Source organism: Alternaria alternata, assembly GCF_001642055.1.
Source record: "Alternaria alternata strain SRC1lrK2f unplaced genomic scaffold CC77scaffold_19, whole genome shotgun sequence".
In the NCBI taxonomy this organism is placed as follows: domain Eukaryota; kingdom Fungi; phylum Ascomycota; class Dothideomycetes; order Pleosporales; family Pleosporaceae; genus Alternaria; species Alternaria alternata.
In genome coordinates, this window is record NW_017306208.1 from 371665 (window position 1) to 392713 (window position 21049).

At 51.6% G+C, this 21049-nt stretch overlaps 10 protein-coding genes across 10 annotated transcripts; 5 read left to right on the forward strand and 5 right to left on the reverse strand.

Moving 5' to 3' along the window:
* Positions 1-476: 476 nt before the first annotated feature.
* Positions 477-2340, forward strand: CC77DRAFT_1023350 (hypothetical protein). Its single transcript, XM_018525647.1, has 3 exons — positions 477-606; positions 663-1028; positions 1086-2340. The coding sequence occupies exons 1-3, from the start codon at positions 564-566 to the stop codon at positions 1877-1879; spliced, it is 1203 nt and encodes a 400-aa protein (XP_018382612.1). The 5' UTR covers positions 477-563; the 3' UTR covers positions 1880-2340.
* On the reverse strand, positions 2064-3182 carry CC77DRAFT_1033659 (hypothetical protein; the record flags this gene model as incomplete). Its single annotated transcript, XM_018526816.1, has 3 exons — positions 2064-2352; positions 2411-2833; positions 2884-3182. 3 exons carry the CDS (start codon positions 3180-3182, stop codon positions 2064-2066), a joined length of 1011 nt encoding a protein of 336 aa, XP_018382613.1.
* A 348-nt stretch (positions 3183-3530) lies between these two features.
* Positions 3531-5500, forward strand: CC77DRAFT_995727 (alpha/beta-hydrolase; the record flags this gene model as incomplete). Its single annotated transcript, XM_018536468.1, has 2 exons — positions 3531-4113; positions 4166-5500. The coding sequence occupies exons 1-2, from the start codon at positions 3661-3663 to the stop codon at positions 5498-5500; spliced, it is 1788 nt and encodes a 595-aa protein (XP_018382614.1). The 5' UTR covers positions 3531-3660.
* Positions 5501-5939: 439 nt separating this feature from the next.
* On the forward strand, positions 5940-8115 carry CC77DRAFT_995730 (MFS general substrate transporter; the record flags this gene model as incomplete). Its single annotated transcript, XM_018536469.1, has 4 exons — positions 5940-6468; positions 6528-6674; positions 6725-6963; positions 7015-8115. Exons 1-4 carry the CDS (start codon positions 6288-6290, stop codon positions 8113-8115), a joined length of 1668 nt encoding a protein of 555 aa, XP_018382615.1. The 5' UTR covers positions 5940-6287.
* A 764-nt stretch (positions 8116-8879) lies between these two features.
* CC77DRAFT_942411 (hypothetical protein) lies at positions 8880-9997 on the reverse strand (the record flags this gene model as incomplete). Its single annotated transcript, XM_018534860.1, has 3 exons — positions 8880-9486; positions 9525-9746; positions 9795-9997. The coding sequence occupies 3 exons, from the start codon at positions 9995-9997 to the stop codon at positions 8880-8882; spliced, it is 1032 nt and encodes a 343-aa protein (XP_018382616.1).
* Positions 9998-10221: 224 nt separating this feature from the next.
* On the forward strand, positions 10222-12189 carry CC77DRAFT_281617 (FAD binding domain-containing protein). The gene is made up of 2 exons (XM_018531007.1): positions 10222-11616; positions 11664-12189. Exons 1-2 carry the CDS (start codon positions 10445-10447, stop codon positions 11776-11778), a joined length of 1287 nt encoding a protein of 428 aa, XP_018382617.1. The 5' UTR covers positions 10222-10444; the 3' UTR covers positions 11779-12189.
* Positions 12095-15023, forward strand: CC77DRAFT_1033664 (C2H2 type zinc finger domain-containing protein; the record flags this gene model as incomplete). Its single annotated transcript, XM_018526817.1, has 8 exons — positions 12095-12242; positions 12470-12615; positions 12649-13028; positions 13075-13501; positions 13562-13696; positions 13742-13866; positions 13916-14290; positions 14339-15023. 8 exons carry the CDS (start codon positions 12095-12097, stop codon positions 15021-15023), a joined length of 2421 nt encoding a protein of 806 aa, XP_018382618.1.
* Positions 15024-15083: 60 nt separating this feature from the next.
* Positions 15084-16062, reverse strand: CC77DRAFT_995740 (hypothetical protein; the record flags this gene model as incomplete). The annotated part of the gene is made up of 2 exons (XM_018536470.1): positions 15745-16062; positions 15084-15669 (listed from the first exon to the last, which is right to left on the reverse strand). The coding sequence occupies exons 1-2, from the start codon at positions 15912-15914 to the stop codon at positions 15084-15086; spliced, it is 756 nt and encodes a 251-aa protein (XP_018382619.1). The 5' UTR covers positions 15915-16062.
* Positions 15896-18822, reverse strand: CC77DRAFT_281896 (HET-domain-containing protein). The gene is made up of 2 exons (XM_018531009.1): positions 16094-18822; positions 15896-16042 (listed from the first exon to the last, which is right to left on the reverse strand). Exon 1 carries the CDS (start codon positions 18557-18559, stop codon positions 16256-16258), a length of 2304 nt encoding a protein of 767 aa, XP_018382620.1. The 5' UTR covers positions 18560-18822; the 3' UTR covers positions 15896-16042; positions 16094-16255.
* A 1228-nt stretch (positions 18823-20050) lies between these two features.
* On the reverse strand, positions 20051-20386 carry CC77DRAFT_915930 (hypothetical protein; the record flags this gene model as incomplete). The annotated part of the gene is made up of 1 exon (XM_018533675.1): positions 20051-20386. A coding segment is annotated over one exon (336 nt), but the record flags the coding sequence as incomplete, so codon positions are not given.
* Between the last annotated feature and the right edge of the window lie 663 nt (positions 20387-21049).

Consider the following 21049-nt stretch of genomic DNA (forward strand, 5'->3'; position numbering starts at 1 on the left):
CTTTTCCTCCCCTCTCCTCAACCTCCAACGCCCGGACATTAACGCGCCGAGTAGACAATGCAAATACCCGATATTCTTCCTATTTCGCGCTTCTCCAGCCATGAGTAACTGACGCGTCCGAAAGAGGTTAGGATGTCTCCAAGCCGCGGCTAATTTTTCGGGCGCTTTCTGCGGCAACACTACGACAGATTGCTAGCTGACGGCCCGTCAAAAAATCGGTCCCCTCAGGGTGTACTTCGCAATGCGACGCGGGGCTCTAGAAAGAACGCGTATGATCTTTACAGCCGGGAGTGGTCGGCGAAAAATCGATATGCAGCACCAACGCTACGTCTAAACACCAGTAGCTGAACCTTCAGCACACGGCGAGTAGACCGGACGATGTCCCGTAAAAGGGATACGACTGTCTAGACTCCATGGCTCCACTATCGCAACGGCAACCCCACCTTCTATACTGGTACGCTATGCAAGGAGACAAGATGTAGCCTCTGTGGCTGAACGACGACGCATGGAAACCTTGTCTCTTTGTTCCTCCCTCAAGCCCTAATCGCTTTCTCCCTACAACAATGTCAAAGTCGGCTGTTGTGTTTGGCGCTTCTGGCGTGACAGGCCAGTAAAGCCATTGGATGTCGTGATAGGGCCATACGCTGATATTGGTTCAATAGGCTGGTCTTTCGTCAATGAGATCCTTTCCGATTACCCAAAGAAGGACACCTGGAAGCGCGTCCATGCGCTGACAAACCGCCCGCTTTCTCCGTTGCAAACACAATGGCCAGAGGACTCGCGCCTCAACCTGGTCTCCGGCCTTGACCTACTCTCCCATAGCCAAGAAAGTCTTGAGAAGGAGCTGGCAGAGAAGCTACCACAAATTGAGGAGGTGACACACGTCTACTACCTTGCATACAAAGCGGGCCTAGATGTACAAAAGGAAATGGAAGAGGCCGTGGAGATGTTTTCCAAGGCAGTGAAAGCCATGGATAAACTATGTCCGGCTCTGGAATATGTCGTGCTGCAAATTGGCACAAAAGTTTGTAAGGCCTCACCCGCCCTTTCAAGATACCGGACATTGTGGGACTAACATACATCAGATGGCGTCCACCTCCTCGCTGCGCTCCCTTGGTACGACGAGACCGCTCCCCCAGGCACGACCGGACCTAAACTTCCTCTACCTCCACTCAAAGAAACCTTTCCCCGTATACCCAGCCCGTACGCCGAGATGCTCTTTTACCACGCACAAAACGATTGGATCGCCGAATACGCCAAGCACAAGAAGTGGAGCTGGATTGAGACTCGTCCAGATATCATAGTCGGCTATGTTCCGAACCAGAACGCATACTCGCTTGGTACGACAGTCGGTCTCTACCTAGCGCTGTGGAAAGAATTGTATGGTGACGGAGCGGAATGCCCATTCCCTGGCACGGAAGGAGTCTGGAAGGCGCTGAGTAACGATAGCAGCAGTGATATGATCGCTCGCCAGACTATCCATCTCACCCTTTCCGCCAAGCCGAAGAAGGGAGAAGCATTCAACATCGCTGACTCAAAAACACCCTCAAACTGGGAGGAGAAGTGGCCTGTACTATGCTCCTACTTCGGCCTCAAGGCCAGTGGACCTGCGCCCACTCCCATCGACATACGCAAGTTTATCAAAGACAACATGGAGACCTGGCTGGCCATGGAGAGAAAGTATGACTTGCAAAGTGGACATGTAGATGGTGGTCGTGGCATGCAGATTGCCGAACAAATGCTCATGACTAAGTTTGACTTTGACAGGCACTTTGACATGAGCAAAACGTACGGAACGGGGTTCATGGAGGAGCGGGGGACGAAGGAGTCGTGGGGAGTTGTGTTTGATAGGATGAGGAAGGCGAAGATCATACCATAGATTGAATAACGACTGCCAACCTAGCTAGACCAGGGAGCAGAGGAATGCGAGAACATGGAAGAGTATTGCGCCCAGAGGCATGCATGAGGTCAGAAAGAATCAAAGGAGCAAGCACAGACGGACACGCTATCACCGATGCTAAGAAAGTGCGTATTGCCGCAATATACATGGTCCGCTACGATTCTCAATAAGCCTTCACAGCAGCCAACTGTAAGATCCTGTCCGTGATGACCGGCTTCTCCAACGGCTCCGTCCTGTTCTGCGGATCTGGCTTACCGTCCCTCTCTGGTGGGCCCTGCTTGCGGATGTTGCAGTGCGGCCAATGTGTCGTACCCTGCCACGTCTTGAATAGCTCAGCCTTGAGCTCGCGATCCTCCTTCTTCGCAAACTTGGCCGGCGTCATGCAAACATACTGGACGTGGCGAATCCGTTCACCTTGTGGGAAGCAGGCATAGTGCATGGTGCGAGAGTCCCTGCGCAAAATTAACTCAAGTGCTCATGAGAGAAAGAGACAATACCAGGGAAACTTACCAGAGCACCAAGTCACCAGGGTCAAGGTTCACCTTCTCCAGCGTGCACCCACGGTCCTTGAACCACTTCACATCCTCCTCCTTGAAGATGAAGAGATCCTTGAAGTCCTCTTCCTCTGGAGGCTTATCCTCATGGGCGTCCTGTTCCCTTTGTTCGCGGAAGAAATCGTCGAACAGCTTGCTGCTGCCCTTCATCAGAATCAGACCTCCGTCATCTGAGCCGTTTGGTTGGTAGTTCAGTAGACCCTGTACACACTGCATGCCCTTGCGGTGCGGTGACTGATCGCAGTGTGGCCATGGGCTCCATTTGAGGTCTTTCTGACGTGGCAGCGTGATGTTCATGCCGTCGAATGAGCAGAGGAGCTCTTCGGTGCCCCAGAGTTTGGCAAAGGTCTCGATGACTTTGGGCTCGGTGCGAGCTTCCCTGCACTTGCATTAGCATAACGACGACTTCTTCTCAGACATGTGACTTACCAAACGAACTTCTCGTGCGTGCTAGAGTAGGCAAAGTACATGCCACCCTTGAAACTCACAGGAAGGTGCTCTTGTGTCCATGTTGATTCGTCGTTGGGATCAAAGCCACGACCAAATGACTGAAGCCACTCGATTTGCTTTTGCTTGTAGTATTCTGCGCGCTCGGGTGTGATGGCGCCTTTGATGATGGCTGTGCCGTTCTTGTGGAATTCGTCGCGCCAGTCCCCATATACTGTGCCATCGTGCGAGATGAGATCAACGCCGCTATCTGGCTTTGGCTCTTCGGCGTGAGGTGCCATCTTGTTGGGAGGAAAACTGCGATGTGTGCTATGGGTGGTGGTTATGATAATGTTTAGTTCTCTAACATGCAAGTGTGAATTGGAATGAAGGTGTGGTGGAAACACTTTGGGTTGCACTCGACTGGTGTTATATGCCAGAACGTGAAACAGAGTTCGTATGATGTTGTCTACGGAATGGTAGTCGCTGTTTGGATATGCCGGTGCAGCGTTGCCGACCAGCATCGGTAGATGTGGGCGCCATACCCCGCGTTGTTCACGATCCAGGATTTGTGGGACTCGGGACATGTGGGGGACGGGAACAGTTGATGTTTCGGAGACTTGCCGAGGTGGACGCCGCTACATTGCAAAGTGCGCTCGACGCGTCGCGTTGAGGGGTGCATTTGTTTGTTGTTCAAGTAGCTGTCACGATCTTTCTCCGAAGATACTCAGTTTCCTCCCTCTTCCTCCCTCATACCTCCCATTACCCTCAACTTCCAAGATGCCAGTCCCCATGCAAGTGGCCTACAAGCCCATCTCTAAGCCAGAGGTGGGTGTGAACAATTACCAAGGCTTCACACCTGGCAAGACCGAAGTCCTCCGCAAAGGCGAGAAGCCACACAATGCTCGTGCTCTTGAGTCTGACATTCAGATCGATCACGATGTCGAGATAGTGGTCAGAGACGGCTGCCGTCTTTACGTCGACATCTACAGGCCTGCCGATGTTCCAAAAGACGAGAAACTACCGGCGGTAGTAAGCTGGTCGTGTTACGGAAAGAAATACTCCGCTCTTCACATGCTGCCAATCTGCATTTGGAATTGCTGTGTGCCAAATGAAGCGCTCAGCGGATTGGAGAAGTTTGAGGGACTTGACCCAGTTGTGTGGTGTCCGCGTGGCTACGCGATCATATCGGTTGACTCTCGCGGTACGGGCAACAGCGATGGATCCATACCAGTACGTTTGTTCTTTTCATCTTCCTGTATCTAGGCTTAGCTAACCATGACAGATCATGGGCTCTCAAGACGCAGAAGATTGCTACGACGTCATCGAATCCATCGCGGCGATGCCATGGAGCAATGGAAAAGTAGGCATGGCGGGCAACAGTGCTTTGGCTATCATCCAGTGGCATGTTGCATCTCTGCGCCCACCCCATCTCGCCGCTATCGCACCTTGGGAGGGATCCGGCGACATCTACCGCGAACAATTCTGCCGAGGTGGCGTCTTCACAATGTCGAACTTCGACCTCATCACCCACTTCATCATCAAAACAAATAACCTTGGCGGTGGCATCGAGGACTTTGCTGAGATGTACCGACGGTCACCCGTCTCGAACTCGTATTGGAGCGATAAGCGGCCTGATATGACAAAGATCGAAGTACCCGTATTCATCAGCGGAAGTGACTTCTCTAGTATACATACCATGGGGGCTGTACGAGGATGGCTTGAGGTGCCTCATGACAAGAAGTGGATCCGATGGAGCTCACATCAGGAATGGTTCGAATTATACTGCGACCCTCATGCGGACAAGGAATTGCATAAATACTTCGACAAGTATCTCCGGGGTGTTGACAACGACTGGGAGAAGATGGCGAGAGTGCGATGGTCAGCGCTCCAGTTTGGTGACCGAGAAGCCATTGATGGCATCGAATTCTCAGACTTCCCTATACCGGAGACGCAATACAAGGAGTTCTACCTATCCGGCGCTGGTCTGGCCGAGCAGACTCCTTCCAAGACAGAGATCGTCAGCTACAACTCGGAAGACTCGAAATCAATCGCTGAATTCACGTATAAGTTCACACAAAAGTCGCGGTTGATTGGTCTGCCGAAGGCTGTTCTGTACATGTCAGCACCTTCTCATGACGACATGAATGTGTTCGTCATCCTTCGCAAGCGAGACAAGGACGGAAAGCTGCTTATGCATCTCTGCTTCCCTTTCTCAGCGATACCTTCAACCTACAAGAGCATCGAGGATATCCCCGAGAAGGAGCGAGCAAGCTTGAACTTGCACCTGGGTAGTGTAGGGGTGTTGCGTGCCAGCCATCGTGCATTCGACCCAGCGCGAAGCATCCATGAACAGTTTCCATTCCACCCGCACGATAAAGAGGAGAAGATAACTCCCGGAGAGGTTGTGAAGCTGGAGATAGGCATTTGGTCGATGGGTGTGGATTTTGACGAAGGCGAGTCTTTGAGCGTTCAAGTTTCTGGAACTTTTCCCAGTATCGCGGAGTACACGGCTTTCTCGCAACCGCGACCAGATCATGAGAAGAACAAAGGAGAACATAGAATACATGTCGGATCAGAGACGCCAAGCAGGGTTATACTGCCTTTTGTCCCTTTGTAGCTACAGATAGCTTTTAATGAGGTCTGCATACAACGAGCTATTCCAATCTACGTCGCATCTGTGAGTGTATGCCATGTCGTGATCTAAGTATGTAAAAGCTGCCTTCAGGAACGAAAATATAGATGACAGTGTGGCGCTGGCGATCCGGCATGTGCATTGACGTACCAGTCGAGCTACCAAGCATGGCTGTCAGGATAGAGTATCCACTTGCGACTTCGCAAAGGCTGTGAAAACGAGTGCACGTCCTTGTCAACGAAGTCGGCAACTGCGGTTGCAGAAGCTGAAGTCAGCCAAGGGTGGTTGGGAATTGCATCGTATTGATTGGTTGGAGATGGCCCTCCTTCCGCGAGCTAGCCCACTCTCCGACACACGCGCTACCCCGGATTTCCCCACAGGTCATCTAAGCAACCCCAGATGAGCCTTTGCACAGGAGCTGTGCCGCGTAACGCTCGTGAAGTGGAGTTCAGCTGAGCGGGGATGTGAAGCCGGTATTGATTTCCAGACCAAGGCTTGGAAACGCCGACGATTTCATCGGCCGTGGTGCGAGTCTGAAGGCGAGCTAGACGACAAGAAGGAGTGCCACGCACCAAGCAGGGAAACCTCCAAGAAGAGGAGCCGAAGTTCATATTAACATATAACCAGCTGTGTGCGCATATCATCCGTCTGCATCTCGACGTTGTTATCCCTTTGTGCTCTTCCGGTTTGGACGAGCGGGTTTACATCTTCATCAACAACCTTTTTTTTCTCACCTTGTTACATCGCAAGTACTTCGTTTGCATTCGCAAAGATGCTCGACGACATCAAAGACCCCAAGGCCATGGAGACCAAAGTCGAAAGGTATGAAGTCGTTTCAGATGGCGAGACAGGCTTTGTGAAGCCTATCGTGGAGCCGGCGGCGATGGGAACGGTGACCATGACCAATCTCGACGAGATTTTCTTGATTCCAGCCCCCAGCGCTGATCCTCGAGGTTTGTCCTCCGCGACACTTAATCTTCCGGGTGGCATTCGTACTAACCTCTCTTATCAGATCCATTAAACCTGTCCAAGTTTCGCAAAATTCTCTTCATCGTGCTGGTGTCCATCTTCTCCAGTCTGGGTCTTGCACTGGTTTCGGGTTTCGGTGGTCTTCTAACCTGGTATATTCCTATCTATGCCGCGGCTGGGGCTACTTATGGTCAGTGATCTCCAGATTTCGTGTCTGAACTGTACTGACCAGATCTGTAGCGGACATCACGGCGCTCATGACGTACCCGTCAATGTTCATGGGTGTGGGAAACCTCGTTTGCATGCCGCTGGCTCTTGCAATCGGAAGACGCCCTGTCTACCTTTTTTCGCTACTGCTCCTCATCGCCGCCTCTGTCTGGGCTGCCAATGCTAAAAGCTACAACGAACACCTCGGGGCCAGGATGCTACTCGGGTTCGCTGCCGGTCAGAGCGAGGCGTTGGTTCCGATGATGATTCAGGTAAGGACATCTGATTTAGAACACGAGGACTGGTGCCTAACGAAGTTGCAGGAAATCCACTTTGTTCACGAGCGCAGTACCTTCTTGATGTGGCAGTCTGCCGTACAAACAGTACTGTCGGCTGTGTACATCATCTGCGCATCGCCAATTGCTGGCGCTGTTGGTCCATCTAACTGGTATTACCTTGGTTCCGGACTTTGCGCAGCCACGTTCATCGCCTCGATTTTCTGGGTTCCCGAGAGCAAGTACGATCGACCTATGACTGCTTACGGTCAGTTCTCCGCAGAAGAAGGAGGCGAGCTAGAGGGATCTAGAGCGACTGCACCACTGCCAGCTAAACTATCGGAAAGGCCCCCACTGGACTTCACAAAATTCCTTCCTCGTACTACGTGGTCGGACATGCGCCTCTTCGTCAATGAGCCGGAATGGATGGAAGGTGTTTATGGCTTCATCAACACTTTCCAAGTCATGTTGTTCCCCAACGTGCTCTGGGCCTTCTGCTTGAACGGTCTTACTATTGGTGTCAACATTGCCATTGGAACGACTTACGGCACCATCGTACACGCGCCACCATATAACTGGTCTGACAATGCCGTCTCGTATGTCAATGCTGGTCAGATCGTGGTCGCCTTCGTGGCATTACCACTGCTCGGTAATGGCAGCGATGCCATAATCAAGTGGCGAGCAAGGCGCAATGGTGGTGTACACGAGCCCGAGAATCGTCTACTACTGCTTTGGATCCCTTTGCTATGTGGGTGCCTTGCTGCCACTTTGTATGGTGTGGCAGCGGAACATCCAGGAGACTACCACTGGTTCGTCTACGTCTTCGCCAACGCAGCGTACTACTTCGCATTCGTGGGCGCAAATATCGCCGCGATCACGTACCTCCTTGACTCATACCCGGCACGTGCAGGGCCCATTCTTGTTGTTATCACAGCTCTACGAGGTTTTGTCTCTTTCGGTACCAGTTATGGTGTCGCCAAGTTCATCGAGACTGATGGGTACGACGGAGCCTTTGGAACATATGCTGGATTGACTGCGATTTTCGGCCTGCTGGGTATCCCAGTCTTCCTGTATGGTAAGAAGATCAGGGCATATACCGGCAAGTGGGCGATGAAGAAGGCATCAGGCCATCCTTCGATGTCGCGCTGAGAAGACAATCTACTCCGTATTCGCGGAATCATGGTCGAATATTCGCGTGGACGTCAGCCAAAGGTGTTCGTGGTAAGTTTGCGTTGCAGTGACGCTGTGGTATTGATGATTTTGCATAGCTGGGGAAGTGTTGTCGTAGTTTAGTCTTTGCAGGTCCTGAATGTAAATATGGCTTGTAGTCAGATCGTTGAAATCTCAGCCTTGTGAAGGTTTTTGCTGCGATCAACTCGACGTGACGCTTCTCATCCAAACAAGTTGACAATACAGTTATGCTTGCGATGTGGAATTCGCTTTGACAGGTTACGATCCCTTGCGGTGGTCCTCCGATGGTAGCCTATCAAATCTGCTTTTATGATAGCTTTTGGTGGAGAATGTGGCCATGTACATATGGCAATGTCGGTGTCCGCTATCGTTGCTGACGGATCACAACAAGCGTAATGCTCAGACGCGTCGGCGGGTCAGTCTATGAGCATCAAAGTGGAGTCCCCCGGACGCCAGCACACTAAAGGAGGTGGTTAGCATCTGATCTGGGGTACTTGGATGCGCCCATCTGGTGGTGGGCCGGCCGTCACATCCGTTGTTGTGTTGATGCATGAATGTCAAGGAGAATAGTTTGTTGATGTCATTGTTTTTCATTTTCGCCAACGAGAGAAATGTCCCAATCTAGACTAGCGTGACGCGCCAATGACGCGTGAGCCTGCTCTTTCACCACTCACTCACCTTCGAGGAGCTTCGACGTCATCTACCCACCAATATCGCTATGCTTAGGCATCGGCCTTGATGTACGGAATACCTGTCAGCTTGAATGTCCTCTCATCCATGACCGGCTTGTTGACCGGCTCAAAGCGGTTGTGTGGGTCATCTACTCCCTCTCTTTTCGCGACATTCGAGCCTGTGTGCCTAGCGTTGGGCCAGTGGGTTGTTCCTACCCAGCGTTCATACGCGTCCTTCTTCCTTCGCAGATCCTCTTGTGTCGCATCTTCAACAGGCATGTAGCAAGTGTAAACTGCAAATCTGGGCTGGTTCGTCTTCGAGCTCAGGTTGTAGTGAGGGGTACGAGAGTCCCATACGAGCAGATCGCCAGGGTCTGCGCACACCTTCAACCACTTCAGACCCTTGTTCTCGAGCCACTTCATACCGTTCTCGGTGAAACCATACCATTCTGGTGTCCACGCTGGGATGCGTTCCTCATCGGCCATGTCCCTGTGGAATTCGTCGGACAGCAGATGTCCGCCAGGACACACGATCAGACCGCCATCATCTGGCCCGTTGGGGAGTAGATTTACCAAGCCTTGCAAGCATCTGAAACCGGGCTTCGCGGGGTCTTGGTCTTGATGAGGCCATGGCTTGTTTGGTGCAATATCAGAGCGACTGGAATAACTGTCAGCTTGTTCGAGAGATGCATGCACCCAACGTACGGCAATGTGAAGTTGATAGCATCGAACGACACAATCAAATCCTTGTTATCGTAGACCTTCTCGAAGGCTCCAACGACGCCAGGCTCTCCTCGGATGGACCAAGCAAAGTCTTCGTGCGTGACAGCGTACTGCAGACACATGCCTTTCTCGGTGATCAAAGGTAGCTTATCTTTGTGAACTGTTGACATGTCGTTACGGTCAAAGCCGAGGTTGCTGGACATTGTAAGTAGTTTGCGACACTAAGTCGGTGTCTATGCTTACAATCCTTCCAACCAGCTGTACATCTGGTCTGCATACTTGTCCGCCCTCTCTTTCGGAATCGCACCCTTGATGACTGCATAGCCATCTCTGGCCAAGTCATCCCTCCAGTCGCCGAATGCCGCATCAGAGCCGTCCACTCTCATGCGCTGATCTTCGACAGCTTTCAGCGTAACGGGCGCTGTCTTCGTCGTGGTCGAGATCATATTGTTGGATATGTCGGTTTCGAGGCTGCTTGACAGGTTGAATGAGATCTGATTTGTGAAGAGTGGAGGTTGCTTCAGAGGTCATATTCAACACTCTCGAACAAGGTTTAACCAGCGTGCGCCGTCCAGCCTTCGACGTCGCCCACACGGGCCGAGCCTGTCCAGGCCCACATTTCCGAACCCTGACCACGACGACAACGACGGTACGATATGCGATCTGTGTAAAACCGAATTCAGAATGCGGGGATAATAGCGGAGGAGTTCGTAAAGTGGAGGATGGGTACCACGTCTAGGAGGTTTCGCGTGCTGGGGCAGCTAGTGGTTGTCGATTATCAGTTACCCGCCTTCTCAGTATTCGCCATCAGCATGTCTTACTCGTCTTCAACTTGACATCACGACCTTCTATCAATCTCTATCATCACACTTCCGACATAGGAGACGCTCGAGATGTCATCACCAATGCCATTCCGAATCATTATCGTGGGCGGTGGGATCGCAGGATTGGCAGCTGCCATAGCCTTACGGAAGGACGATCGCCAGATCACGATCCTGGAACAATCTCGACTCAGCACAGAGATTGGCGCTACAATCTCGCTCCAACCCAACGCCACGAGGATCTTACAGCAGTCATGGGGGCTAGAAGCCCTACTCGAGGACTCTAATGGTACAATCGATCACGGGTTCAGGATATATAGCGTTGATGGCAAGATGGTGAATGAGATACCTCTACGAAGTAAGACACAGTATGGGGCAGACCGTATTATGTGGCACCGTGAGGATCTTCATGCCTATCTCAGGGATAAAGCCACAAGCACCGAACGGGATGGCCAGCCGGCGGTTCTACGTACCTCAGCGCGAGTGTCCAGCTGCGACTGCGAAGAAGGCAAAGTGATACTTGAGAATGGTGAAACTCTGGAAGCAGATCTTGTCATCGGCGCGGATGGCATTCACAGCGCCCTGCGTACTTCTGTTCTCGGTAAAGAGATTCATCCCAAACCCACGGGGTCCTCAGCCTACCGGCTTATGCTACCAACTGCGATCCTTAACGAACGTGCGCCACAATTCTCTGCGAACATCAAACCAGAACAGCCCTACACATCCATGATCATGGCACACTCCTGCCGGCTTATCATGGGTCCCGCTCGCGACGCAAAGCTCTACAGCATTGTCGGCCTAGTACCGGACGAGCAGATGAATGAAGATCCTGATAAAGCGCAGTCATGGGTAACGAAAGGAGATTCAGCAAAGATGTTGGAGACCTTCAAGGACTTTCCCAGCTGGACCAGAGACATGCTTCGAAATGCCGACAGTATAGGCCTTTGGCAGCTGCGCGACTTGGATCCACTAGATACATGGCATTCTGGGCGTACGATTCTCATTGGAGATGCAGCGCATGCTATGCTGCCCACCCAAGGTCAAGGCGCAAGCCAGACTATCGAGGACGCTGAAGCTTTAGGGGCGCTCTTCGACAGCATCACTGGGAGACCTACCAAAGACGAAGTATCTTTCATCCTGGAAAACGTATTCAAGAGTCGATATGAACGTGCGAGCTTGATACAACGATTCAGTCGCGAGGCTGCGAAGCCTGCGACGGAAAAGGGCAGCAATGTCATCAAAATGTGAGTATCAGTCCGCGCATGTTATTCGCATGATCTAACATATACAGGCGCCCTGATGAGTTCATGGACTACAACTGCACATATCGGGGGGTACACGATTGGGAACAAAAGCGTTCGATTTCAGCAATAACAGTCGGTCTCCAGAGAGCTGCAGTAGCTTAGACTTCGTCAGACACTCCAGTGAACATGAGTGTTAACGAGACCCGATCCATGCCTTCTCAATCGATATATTTACTGCGATTACAGTTGTATGCCAAAAGCTTCAATAGCTGAGGTTTGAGTCGTGAATCATGGTTACTGCCGAGGGAGTTGGAGGCTTGGCGATTAATGTGCCGACGGTTCGACTGCCGTGACTCCCCAGACGCACCCCGCATCTGAGCAAGGGTAGGTGCGCCCACTTTCCGAAACCCGAGAACACGGTGCGCTTTGAACTACCTGCTCCTCTCCCACATTTCCGTTCTTCAGCCTTTGGATCATAATGTCTGTCGATATGGCGGTGACACCAACGAATGCGCGACCCTCCAAGCGTCAGCGGACTTCCGATGCCTCAATTGGTGCGCTTCAGTGTCAAGTCTGCCACCGGACATATGAACGTGCCGACCACTTGAACCGGCATCTGGACTCACGTGAGTACAATTCCTTATTAGTCGTCACTCAGCACTTTTCTAAACCTGCGCAGATCGCAATGAACGATCTTTCCAGTGCGAGGAGTGTCCTGCGGCGTTCAACCGGAGAGACTTATTGCTGAGGCATCAAGCAACGCATACGAAGAATGCTAAAGATGGACTTGTTGGCCCGAACCGTGTAGCAGAACGTGCCACAAAAGCCTGCAACTCGTGCGTAATATCAAAAGTCAAATGCGACAATGGCAGGCCCTGCAAACGGTGCCAAAAGAAGGGCCTATCATGTGTAACAAAGTTTTCCGATTCATCATCATTCACTCAGTCAACTACGAGTGAACAACCACCGCAAGTTTTCGCAACACCTGCGGATGATCAAGTTAACCCAAACGGATTTGACGACGACATACAGTTGAATGGCGTGTACCTCAATGAGGCTAGTGATGAAGCACAAGCTCTACTCGATCTCTACAACACCACCAGCTATGCCCAGCATACCATCCCGGCTTTCTTCGAGCAGATCATGGTTCCCGCACCAGACTTTATGGGTGTCGACTACATGCAAGCGCCTCCAGATCTGACGGCTTGGATGCCTGAGACCGACTGGCTTGGTCAAGTCGACATCTTTGGCAACGACTTCACTCCGACTGTCAGTCAAATGCTAGAAGCGCCAGTGTCGCAGGTGACTGCCCTGCCTGCAGCCACGCCGCCGGCTAATACAGATGTTTCTCTTGAGAAGATTGATAGTGACTCCGCAAGAAGGCGCCATGCAGTCTTCAAACAGTCTGCCTGGTAAATCACACTGACCGATAACCCGATCGGTGCTGACTCGCGTTAGGTTCTGGATTCCCGAGCGTAATCAGCATGCTTTCAGTGAGCACGAAAACATCGCTCTGGATGAGCGCAACGTGGATCTTGCTTCGTCACCACATATGCCGTATGCATCCAACGTTGTGATTCCAGATCAGTTATCGTCAGCAGCCCGCGATCGCATCTTCCAACTAGTCTCCAAGACTGCACAAAGCCAGATCACGATTCCGTCCTTTCCTTCGGCAGAGTGCGTCGACAAGCTGATCAAGGTCGGGATTGCGAAAAGAACGGAGACCGATGCCTGGATCCATCCATACACGTTCGAGAGCGAAACCGCCCGACCGGAGTATCTTACTGCCTTGGTGGCGGCTGGGTGTGTATGTTTTGGCGTGCTATCGGTGAGCAGGACAGGCTTGGCGTTACAAGAGATCGTTAGAGTCGCGTTGAACAGGTTGGTGAGTCAAACAAAGAACCAGATCTGATTTTATAGCGGGCAAAATCTGATATGCGCTCAGTCTGAGAACGACAACAGTGTGATTCGCGATTTGGAATATCTCCAAGCTTCGATGCTATGGCTTGACATCGGAGCATTCTGTGGGTATAGAAGGAAGATGGAAATTGCTGAGAGCAGTTTGCAGTCTCTTGTCACGGTGAGACGCTCCGATGTGATTGTGTAACAAGGACTGACTATATAGGCACTGCGGCGTGCCGGCAGGTTTGATCACATCCGCTATCCCGCAATAACACCATCTGCCCAGGATAGTGACGAGGAACTACAGACAAAATGGAAGCGATGGGTGGAGCAAGAATCATACAAGAGGTACCACAAACGTATCACACCCTGTCCGCTCGGTATCTAATCCAGACAGGTTGGTATACCACCTGTTCGAGCACGATATCCACATGACCATGGCTAAGCACCGCCCGCCGCTGATCACTTATGCTGAACTCACGCTTATATTGCCTGCGTCAAAGACGCTTTGGCTAGCACCTTCAGCAGAGACATGGCGAATACGCTATCTCGAGATGGATATCGTCGCCAGCCGTCCCTCGCTTCAAACCCATCTCAAGGACGAGGCCGCCATACTCTGCCTTCCTGTGGATATTGATGCGCAAGTTGCTCGTTCGTCCTACCTTCATGGCATTGCTGCTCAGATCTGGGAGTACGCACAGCAGTCCGCCCTAATGCACGAGGACAGTGACCCCTCTTCACAGCTCTGGGCCCGATCGCGTCAGGAGAAACTGTGAGTACAAGTCCTCGCATAGCTAATAATGCTGACGTTGCTCGGCAGATACCACTACTTGCAACGCGAAGACCTCTTGCCTGGCAACTCTCCAGCTGTCACCTGTCTGTTCCACCAATTTTTGCAGATGTACTTGCATGTCAATCTCGATTTGATCACCCGATTTGCAGGCAAATGCGGCGAAAGCGCTGCCAATAGCGCGTACACTCACCTCTCACCCTGGAGCCAAACTAAGGAAGCCAGGATCGCGATCTGTCATGCTGGACAGGTAGTACGAGCCGCTCGACATATTCCGCCCTACCAGATTCGTGGTCCTGATTCTTTCATGCTGTATCACGCCATCATGGTTCTTTGGACTTACAGCATGATGATGCGAGACCGAGCGAAGAAGACTGGTACCACAACGCCGATGCGTGCTCAACCAAGTTCGTTTCTGAGCAAGGTCATCTACCTCGACGATGCTGCATCGGAAAACCAGACTTCTATTCATTCCTTTATTCTTATGAACAGCGGCATACCGTGCCTGCGCATCATCTCTACACATCAACCAGTAGCATCGGAGTCTGGAGTGGCTGATCGGCCCGAAATCTGCAACCTCAAGTACCCTTCACAGGTCATGAAGGTCGGCGTCAGGCTTCTCGACACAACACATCCTGATGTGGACCGCGAGACTGGACCGCCTCTTGTGCGCGCGCTGTGCGGACTTATGGAAGAGCTTGGAGGCCTTCGATGAGAGAACTTGGCATTCATGATGAAAGTCTTACTACTGAGCGAATATTGGCGACATGCACGGCTAATTTGTGAGATCCGGCACCTCCTGCCCCTGCATATATGGCACACACGCCTCGTAGATCTTCTTGAACCCTGGATAGTTCGCGATCCTCGCGAACACGCTTTCATCAACCGTCCTCGCCGCATGCAATGATCCAGCAAGGAAGAAGTCTGTCGCACTCGGCCTCGCTCCCAATACAAACTGCCCTTCTTTCTCGTTTGTCAGGAGCAACTGCTCAACGGTGCGTATATCGTCTTCAACCTTGCGCCACGCCAACTCTTCCTTCTCGCTATCCAGCAGCTCCTCGAGCTTGCATCCCATAGCAGCTTCGCGCGTTCGTCGGAAGTACTCCTGCGATCGAGGTGACAGGATGCTCACCTCACGTGGTATGATTGAGTCGCGGAATATGGGACCTATCACCTTACGTGATTTAGATTCGATATCGCGGCCAAGCTCGGAGGTCAAGGGAATTGGTCGATCTGGATATGTTGCTTCCAGAAATTGGGCGATGAGGGTCGAATCCATGGTGTAGGTGTTCGTCGGGATGTGGTAGATGGCTGGGACTGTGTACTTGGAACCCGTAGAGGACTCGGCGGGGTGGATGCCGCTAAGGTAATGTTAGAAGACCTCTTAGAGCGTTCCCTTGGAACCAAGCAGACGAGGCGACGGGAAGCAGACTCACAGTCCTTTAAGTGTTGGTTCGATATCTGGAAACTCAATAAAGATCGTCTTGTATGGAATGCGCTTGTAGTTGAGCATGAGACGAATGCGCCATACTGCGGGTGAGAAACAGACACCTTTGGTGCATGCTAGGTCGTATAGAACGATTTCGGGCTCTACCTGCGCAGCCATTTTGAACGCTGGTGTAGATCGATCCGCTGATGTAGATGACTGATACGTGCTGTTTGCTTGTATGCGAAAAGAGGTCTTCAGTCGGTGCAGACTATGGAGATGAATGGCGGCCTGATGTTGCAGGCTGACTGCGGGTGGCCTCAGCCTTGGTGGGGTGAGAAGAACAGGTAAGCACGTACGTTGGCAGCGGTTGCCTGATCAGCAGTCATGACGAGGGTACATCTTCGCCGTCATGATTCAGTTGCTTGCAGAGAAAACATCACGGTTTGCGAAGGATGCACGAGGCTAAGAAGAGCAGGAGGAAGTAGATTTTCGAGAAACAAACGACAGCGAATATCGCCTTAGCCGAGGACTAGATCAACATCCTCACGTTCAAGCTGTTGCCAGTCCTGTTTTCTAACATAGCCAGCAGCCCTTCGATAGGCGATATCGTTCTCCCATTCTATCCAAAGGACGTTGACTACCTCGTTGACGCGGAACGGCTTTTCAGCGCGTTCAGCTTCATGATTCCAAGTTTTGCTGTCAACGCGAGTCATACTGACAGCGACGATTTCTATCTTGGGCAGACTTTTATCCGCAGTGTCTGCAACTATATCCATATTCCGCTTTTCTTTCATGATTGTGTGCATATCGAAGTGATCATGAGGGGTGTCGTGGCCCGATGAAGGCGTGATCTTTGCGAAAGGAAACAGTTTCAGCTGCTCTTTAGAATGCAGGTGAAGTGCACCAACTGAGTTTCCACTCGAACAATCACAGAGAGCGATGAGTTTGTTACTGTCATCATCTGTGTCGTCCCTGTTTCCACTAGGCTTTTGCCCAAGAACAAAACTCCGCTGTGTTCGACTGAACAAGTATGGTGTTTGTTCGGGCATTGAAGCCACTGTTGCGCTTGAGATTTCTGGGACTGGAAACGGAAAGTACCAATCGTTGGTTGGACCGTGGTTCTTGTTGTGAATCATGTTTTGATGGCGATACACACGGCCTCCACACCCTGCTGGAAAGATGCGTGGCTCTCCCTTGTACGTACCTTCCTCGCTCTCCATTCCTACCGCTGTCCAACCGGGCAGATCTATGGTTCCGCTTTTCCATTCTTCGCGGTGCTCATACCAGTTGGAATGGATGCGCCGACGTTCAGACGCGCTCGCCGTAGGTGACGAAGCTGTGTACCACTCGACCATGGGATAGGTCTCCTCAATAGTGGCACATAGATCATTTATCCTGGCCGCTTCTTCGCCAAGCTTCACCATTCCCTTCCATCCAATCCATGACCATGATGGCAATTGGCCCGCTGGCAGTTGGTCTTGTCTGGGTCGGTCAGATAGCTTTCGACGCTCAAGTTCTGTATGCGACCAGACCGGGGTCCATGCAAGCGCTCGATGGAAGAACATTTCCGGAATGCCGAAAAGGAAGCCGCCCTGGAAAGAACGACTAAGCACAGCTAGCATACCGGTTATTCCTGGTAGGGCATCTTCTGGGTATCGCAAGCTTTTGCTATTATAGTCGCAAATGATGTTTCCTACCGAGCTTAATTCCGGAAATCCATCGAGGCTTTCCACGAGTCGTGGCTCGATGTACGTTTCTATCTCTGCACCTGGTGTGAGGTCTTCGTGAGACTGCCGGTGCTGACACTCCCAGTGTGCCGACTTCTTTAGGAAGAACAGCTTTCTCTTTGCCAGCCGATGTTCTTGGTAAGTCCATCCTCGTGAGAAGTATGGGGTACCTCCGTGGACTAGAGAAAATATGTCGGTGCTGCGAACGATAATATTGCGCGATCCAAATGGAAACACTTTCTGCTCCAATGCTCTGGATTCAGATATACCGTTCAAGCCGGATATGCCTTCTCTAGCATCTCCATCGGTAGCGATGATGGTCAGTATAGCACTGGCGTAGATCGAACCCATCATTGTAAGCTGACGCGCAGTTTCCGTAGGATTGTCGTGACCTATGCACAAGGCGTCCACCCACAGATATCGTTCATCTAGGTTCTTCGTTACAAACATAGCATGTGCAAGCGTGGGAGGGATCCGCGATGCTATGTCTGAGCTCTGGAATGCATGAGTCTCTCGAAGCCTTGCACTAAGCTCAGCGTCCATCTTGAGACCGAGACGGTCTCCGTATGTATAACTCAACGCAACAAAATTGACTTGTTCTTTTCCAGGAACTACGCACTCCAGCTCGACGTCCACAAGCCACGCTGGTGTTGTCTTCCAGATTCTCAAGGGGTTGTCGCATCTGCTTCCGTGTGAGCTTAGACAATCAGACTTCCATTGCTTGATTTTAGTCAGATCAACCCAGTCAGGGTCCAGTATGTCGCCTTTCGTGAAGTCTTCTGTGCCGTTGGCACTCGGGGAGAGTAAGAGCTCCCAAACCACCCCCAGCTTCTCTACCGATTCAGTCATTGTTACCTCTCCAAGACTCTGTCCGCAGCGAAATCCCATGTCCTTCGGGGCCGGTCGATTATGATGCCCCGATGGCGTCTGACAGTGTTCTGTGAACTTCTGGACCAGCAATGTGTGTTCGTTACATTGAAGTGCGCCTTGCGATTGGAAAGTCGAGATATCGATAGGCTCCTTTCGCAACCCTTGAAACATCTCGAGCAGGGCACTACAGAGATCGCATGGCATAGTGCGCTCGGAATTTGCCATTATTACTTTGGGGATCTGGAAGGACGGAAAAATAGTTGTCGAGGTGCAGCACCATGGCGGGGTAGCGCCAGGCTTATCACCTTTGTCAGGCGCCCAGCTCTCTGCAAGTTCAGCCGCTGGTCCGCATAGCCAAACACTTCCAGTGCCTGTATATCATGTCCTAACAAAGTCCAGGCTGCCCTGCCCGTCCCTTTGAAACCTTCCTCTCATATGCCTCGCCTGATTCTCCATCTCACTCCATCTTCCGACTCTCAAGCCTTCATGTTTCCATCCTCGCATGCGGGTGAAAAGAGGCACTAACGTCGTGCTCTTCCATAGTCCTTGCTTGTCGCCTCTGCTCAATACGATACTGGCTACCAATAAGACAACGCTCATAAGCACCACCACGCCGGGTAGAATGAGCCAAGGCCAGCTCACTCGGATGTAGGTCTCTTCGCGATACGAAATCCCAAATACCCGCGTGGCATTGTCATTTTCGCGGATTCTGTTCATCATCGAAGTTGCGATATTGTCGAAAGTTTGCGACATGTCCGAGTGCGTGTATAGCACCCGTCCTACGGCATCTTGTTCGACCGTTGTGAAAAAATCTGTCGCAAGCCAATTCGCCGGCATGTTATGCTCTACCGCGTTGACCACGAAAGTTCCGTTTAGTCCATCGAAATCTGTATTCTCTCCTACCTCAAAGCGACCCATACGGATACCGGCGTCATTGAGGGTAGATCCGGAAGGAGACTTCAAGGGCCAGGTTCGTATGTGTGGTGTAAGAATCTCGTCTTTGGTGACCTTGACACCGGAGTAGCGTTTCGCACACCATGAGAGTCGACATTCATACGCTTCAGGACGTGTGTACCTCCGCCATGTTTCGCTGAAACGCGTAACGCCAGCAAGAACAAGCAAGTCCGTGAGGTTTCCATGCTCCTTCATGAAGGTGTGGCTTCCTGCTTTTGCAGTAGCATTCAGAAGTGGTCCAAACTCGCCAACGGCGTTAGAGCCGTATTGGCCAGACACTGCCAGCCCTGACGGTAACGTATAATTGCAGCTCCCGATAAGGGCTAGGTTAGATTGTTTGTCTTCTGTACAGCTCACGTACATTTGATCTGTGACGTTGTTACACGAACTGCAGACCCCTAAAGTGTAGAAGGTTGGCCATGTGCAATTTGCAGTGGTACAACCAAACGTCATGGGGGAATTCAGGGTGTAAAAGCCATTTTGGACAGCGCCTTGCATGGCCATGTCCACATTGAGGTCCTGGCTATTCCTTTCGTACCCAGTGATACCCGTATCGTAAACCTGCGATGCAGAGATGAAAGCCGATGCCGGATCCGTCAAGTCCGGCACGGTTCGAAGTGGGAAAGACAGAATCTGTTGTGCGAAAGGATCCGAAGCTAGCGCGAGAATCGTCAAAATCGAGGCCCAAAACGCCCATCCAGCTCCACCGCTTTGACGTGTGAAAGCTTCCTTCGAGCCAAGGCGCATGAGAAGGTTCAAAGCTCCCAGTGGACCGCGGCTAGCGTCATCAAAGACCTGTATGTCCTGTAATCGATGAGGCGCGCTTTCGAAATACAGCCATTTGAGTTGCGATATGCACGCTGCAACTGCAAGCAGGAGACTTGCTTTCGATATTGTAGCGAGAGTCGAGATCAGAGCGTTGGGCGATACAACAGAGTGCCATGAAGATAGTGCATCTCCCTGCACTACACATAGCGTAATGACGATGGCGATGAAGCACGCGCAGCTCAGAAGTACGCTACCAAGCTCCCACCACCACCAGTCGTTGAGCACATCCGCCCAGGAGCCTTCTTTTCGCTTTTGCGGAGAATTGAAAGAGGTGTCAGGCTTCAAGCTTGAGGCATCGAAGTCATGGGTAGCAGACGATAGTAGTGTATGCTGATGGAAAACGCACTCTTGTTTGCCTTGCAGCGGCACTTCGGATGATTTATGGTCCTGCAAACTGGCTCCTCTTGAGATGGGAGACACATATGGCTGGATATAGGTGCTCGTATCATGGCGATGTGATCCAAGGTGTTCTACATCGCTCGAGGTCGATGCACTTCTGTACGGCTCGGTGGGCTCGGAAAACTCCTCGCTTCTGTTCGGTAGGTGCTCGTAGTGGGAAGGCCTAAATGTCATAATCGATCTTGACAGCTGTCTTCCTTCGATTTTGGACGAGAGAAGAATCTAGTAGGGAGTTCTGAGAATGCTGGAAAACATATGAGATATTGAGCACCACATTGGGGGCGGTGTTTAGCTTCTGCATCAGATTGCTTATGGTTACCCACTCTGCCACGAATACACTGTCGCGGTATGGGCTAAAACCATTTTGGGCAACCTCTTGCTCACAACCCTGAGTAGACATTCAAAGTTTGCATGGATGCGCATGGAATAATGAATTGGATTAAAGGCTGCGCATTTCGATTGAAGCTTGCAAGCGCGTTTTCTGGAAAAAGTTTCGGGCTCGCTTTTGAACGCAAGGCTTCACCGCATCGTCGC

Coding starts and splice junctions, on each gene's coding strand:
- CC77DRAFT_281617 (XM_018531007.1), top strand. CDS start 10,445: ATGTCATCACCAATGCCATTCCGAATCATTATCGTGGGCGGTGGGATC. Junction 11,617..11,663: donor GGCAGCAATGTCATCAAAAT/GTGAGTATCAGT, acceptor TAACATATACAG/GCGCCCTGATGAGTTCATGG.
- CC77DRAFT_1023350 (XM_018525647.1), top strand. CDS start 564: ATGTCAAAGTCGGCTGTTGTGTTTGGCGCTTCTGGCGTGACAG. Junction 607..662: donor TGGCGCTTCTGGCGTGACAG/GCCAGTAAAGCC, acceptor TTGGTTCAATAG/GCTGGTCTTTCGTCAATGAG. Junction 1,029..1,085: donor GCAAATTGGCACAAAAGTTT/GTAAGGCCTCAC, acceptor AACATACATCAG/ATGGCGTCCACCTCCTCGCT.
- CC77DRAFT_281896 (XM_018531009.1), bottom strand. CDS start 18,559: ATGGCAAATTCCGAGCGCACTATGCCATGCGATCTCTGTAGTGCCCTG.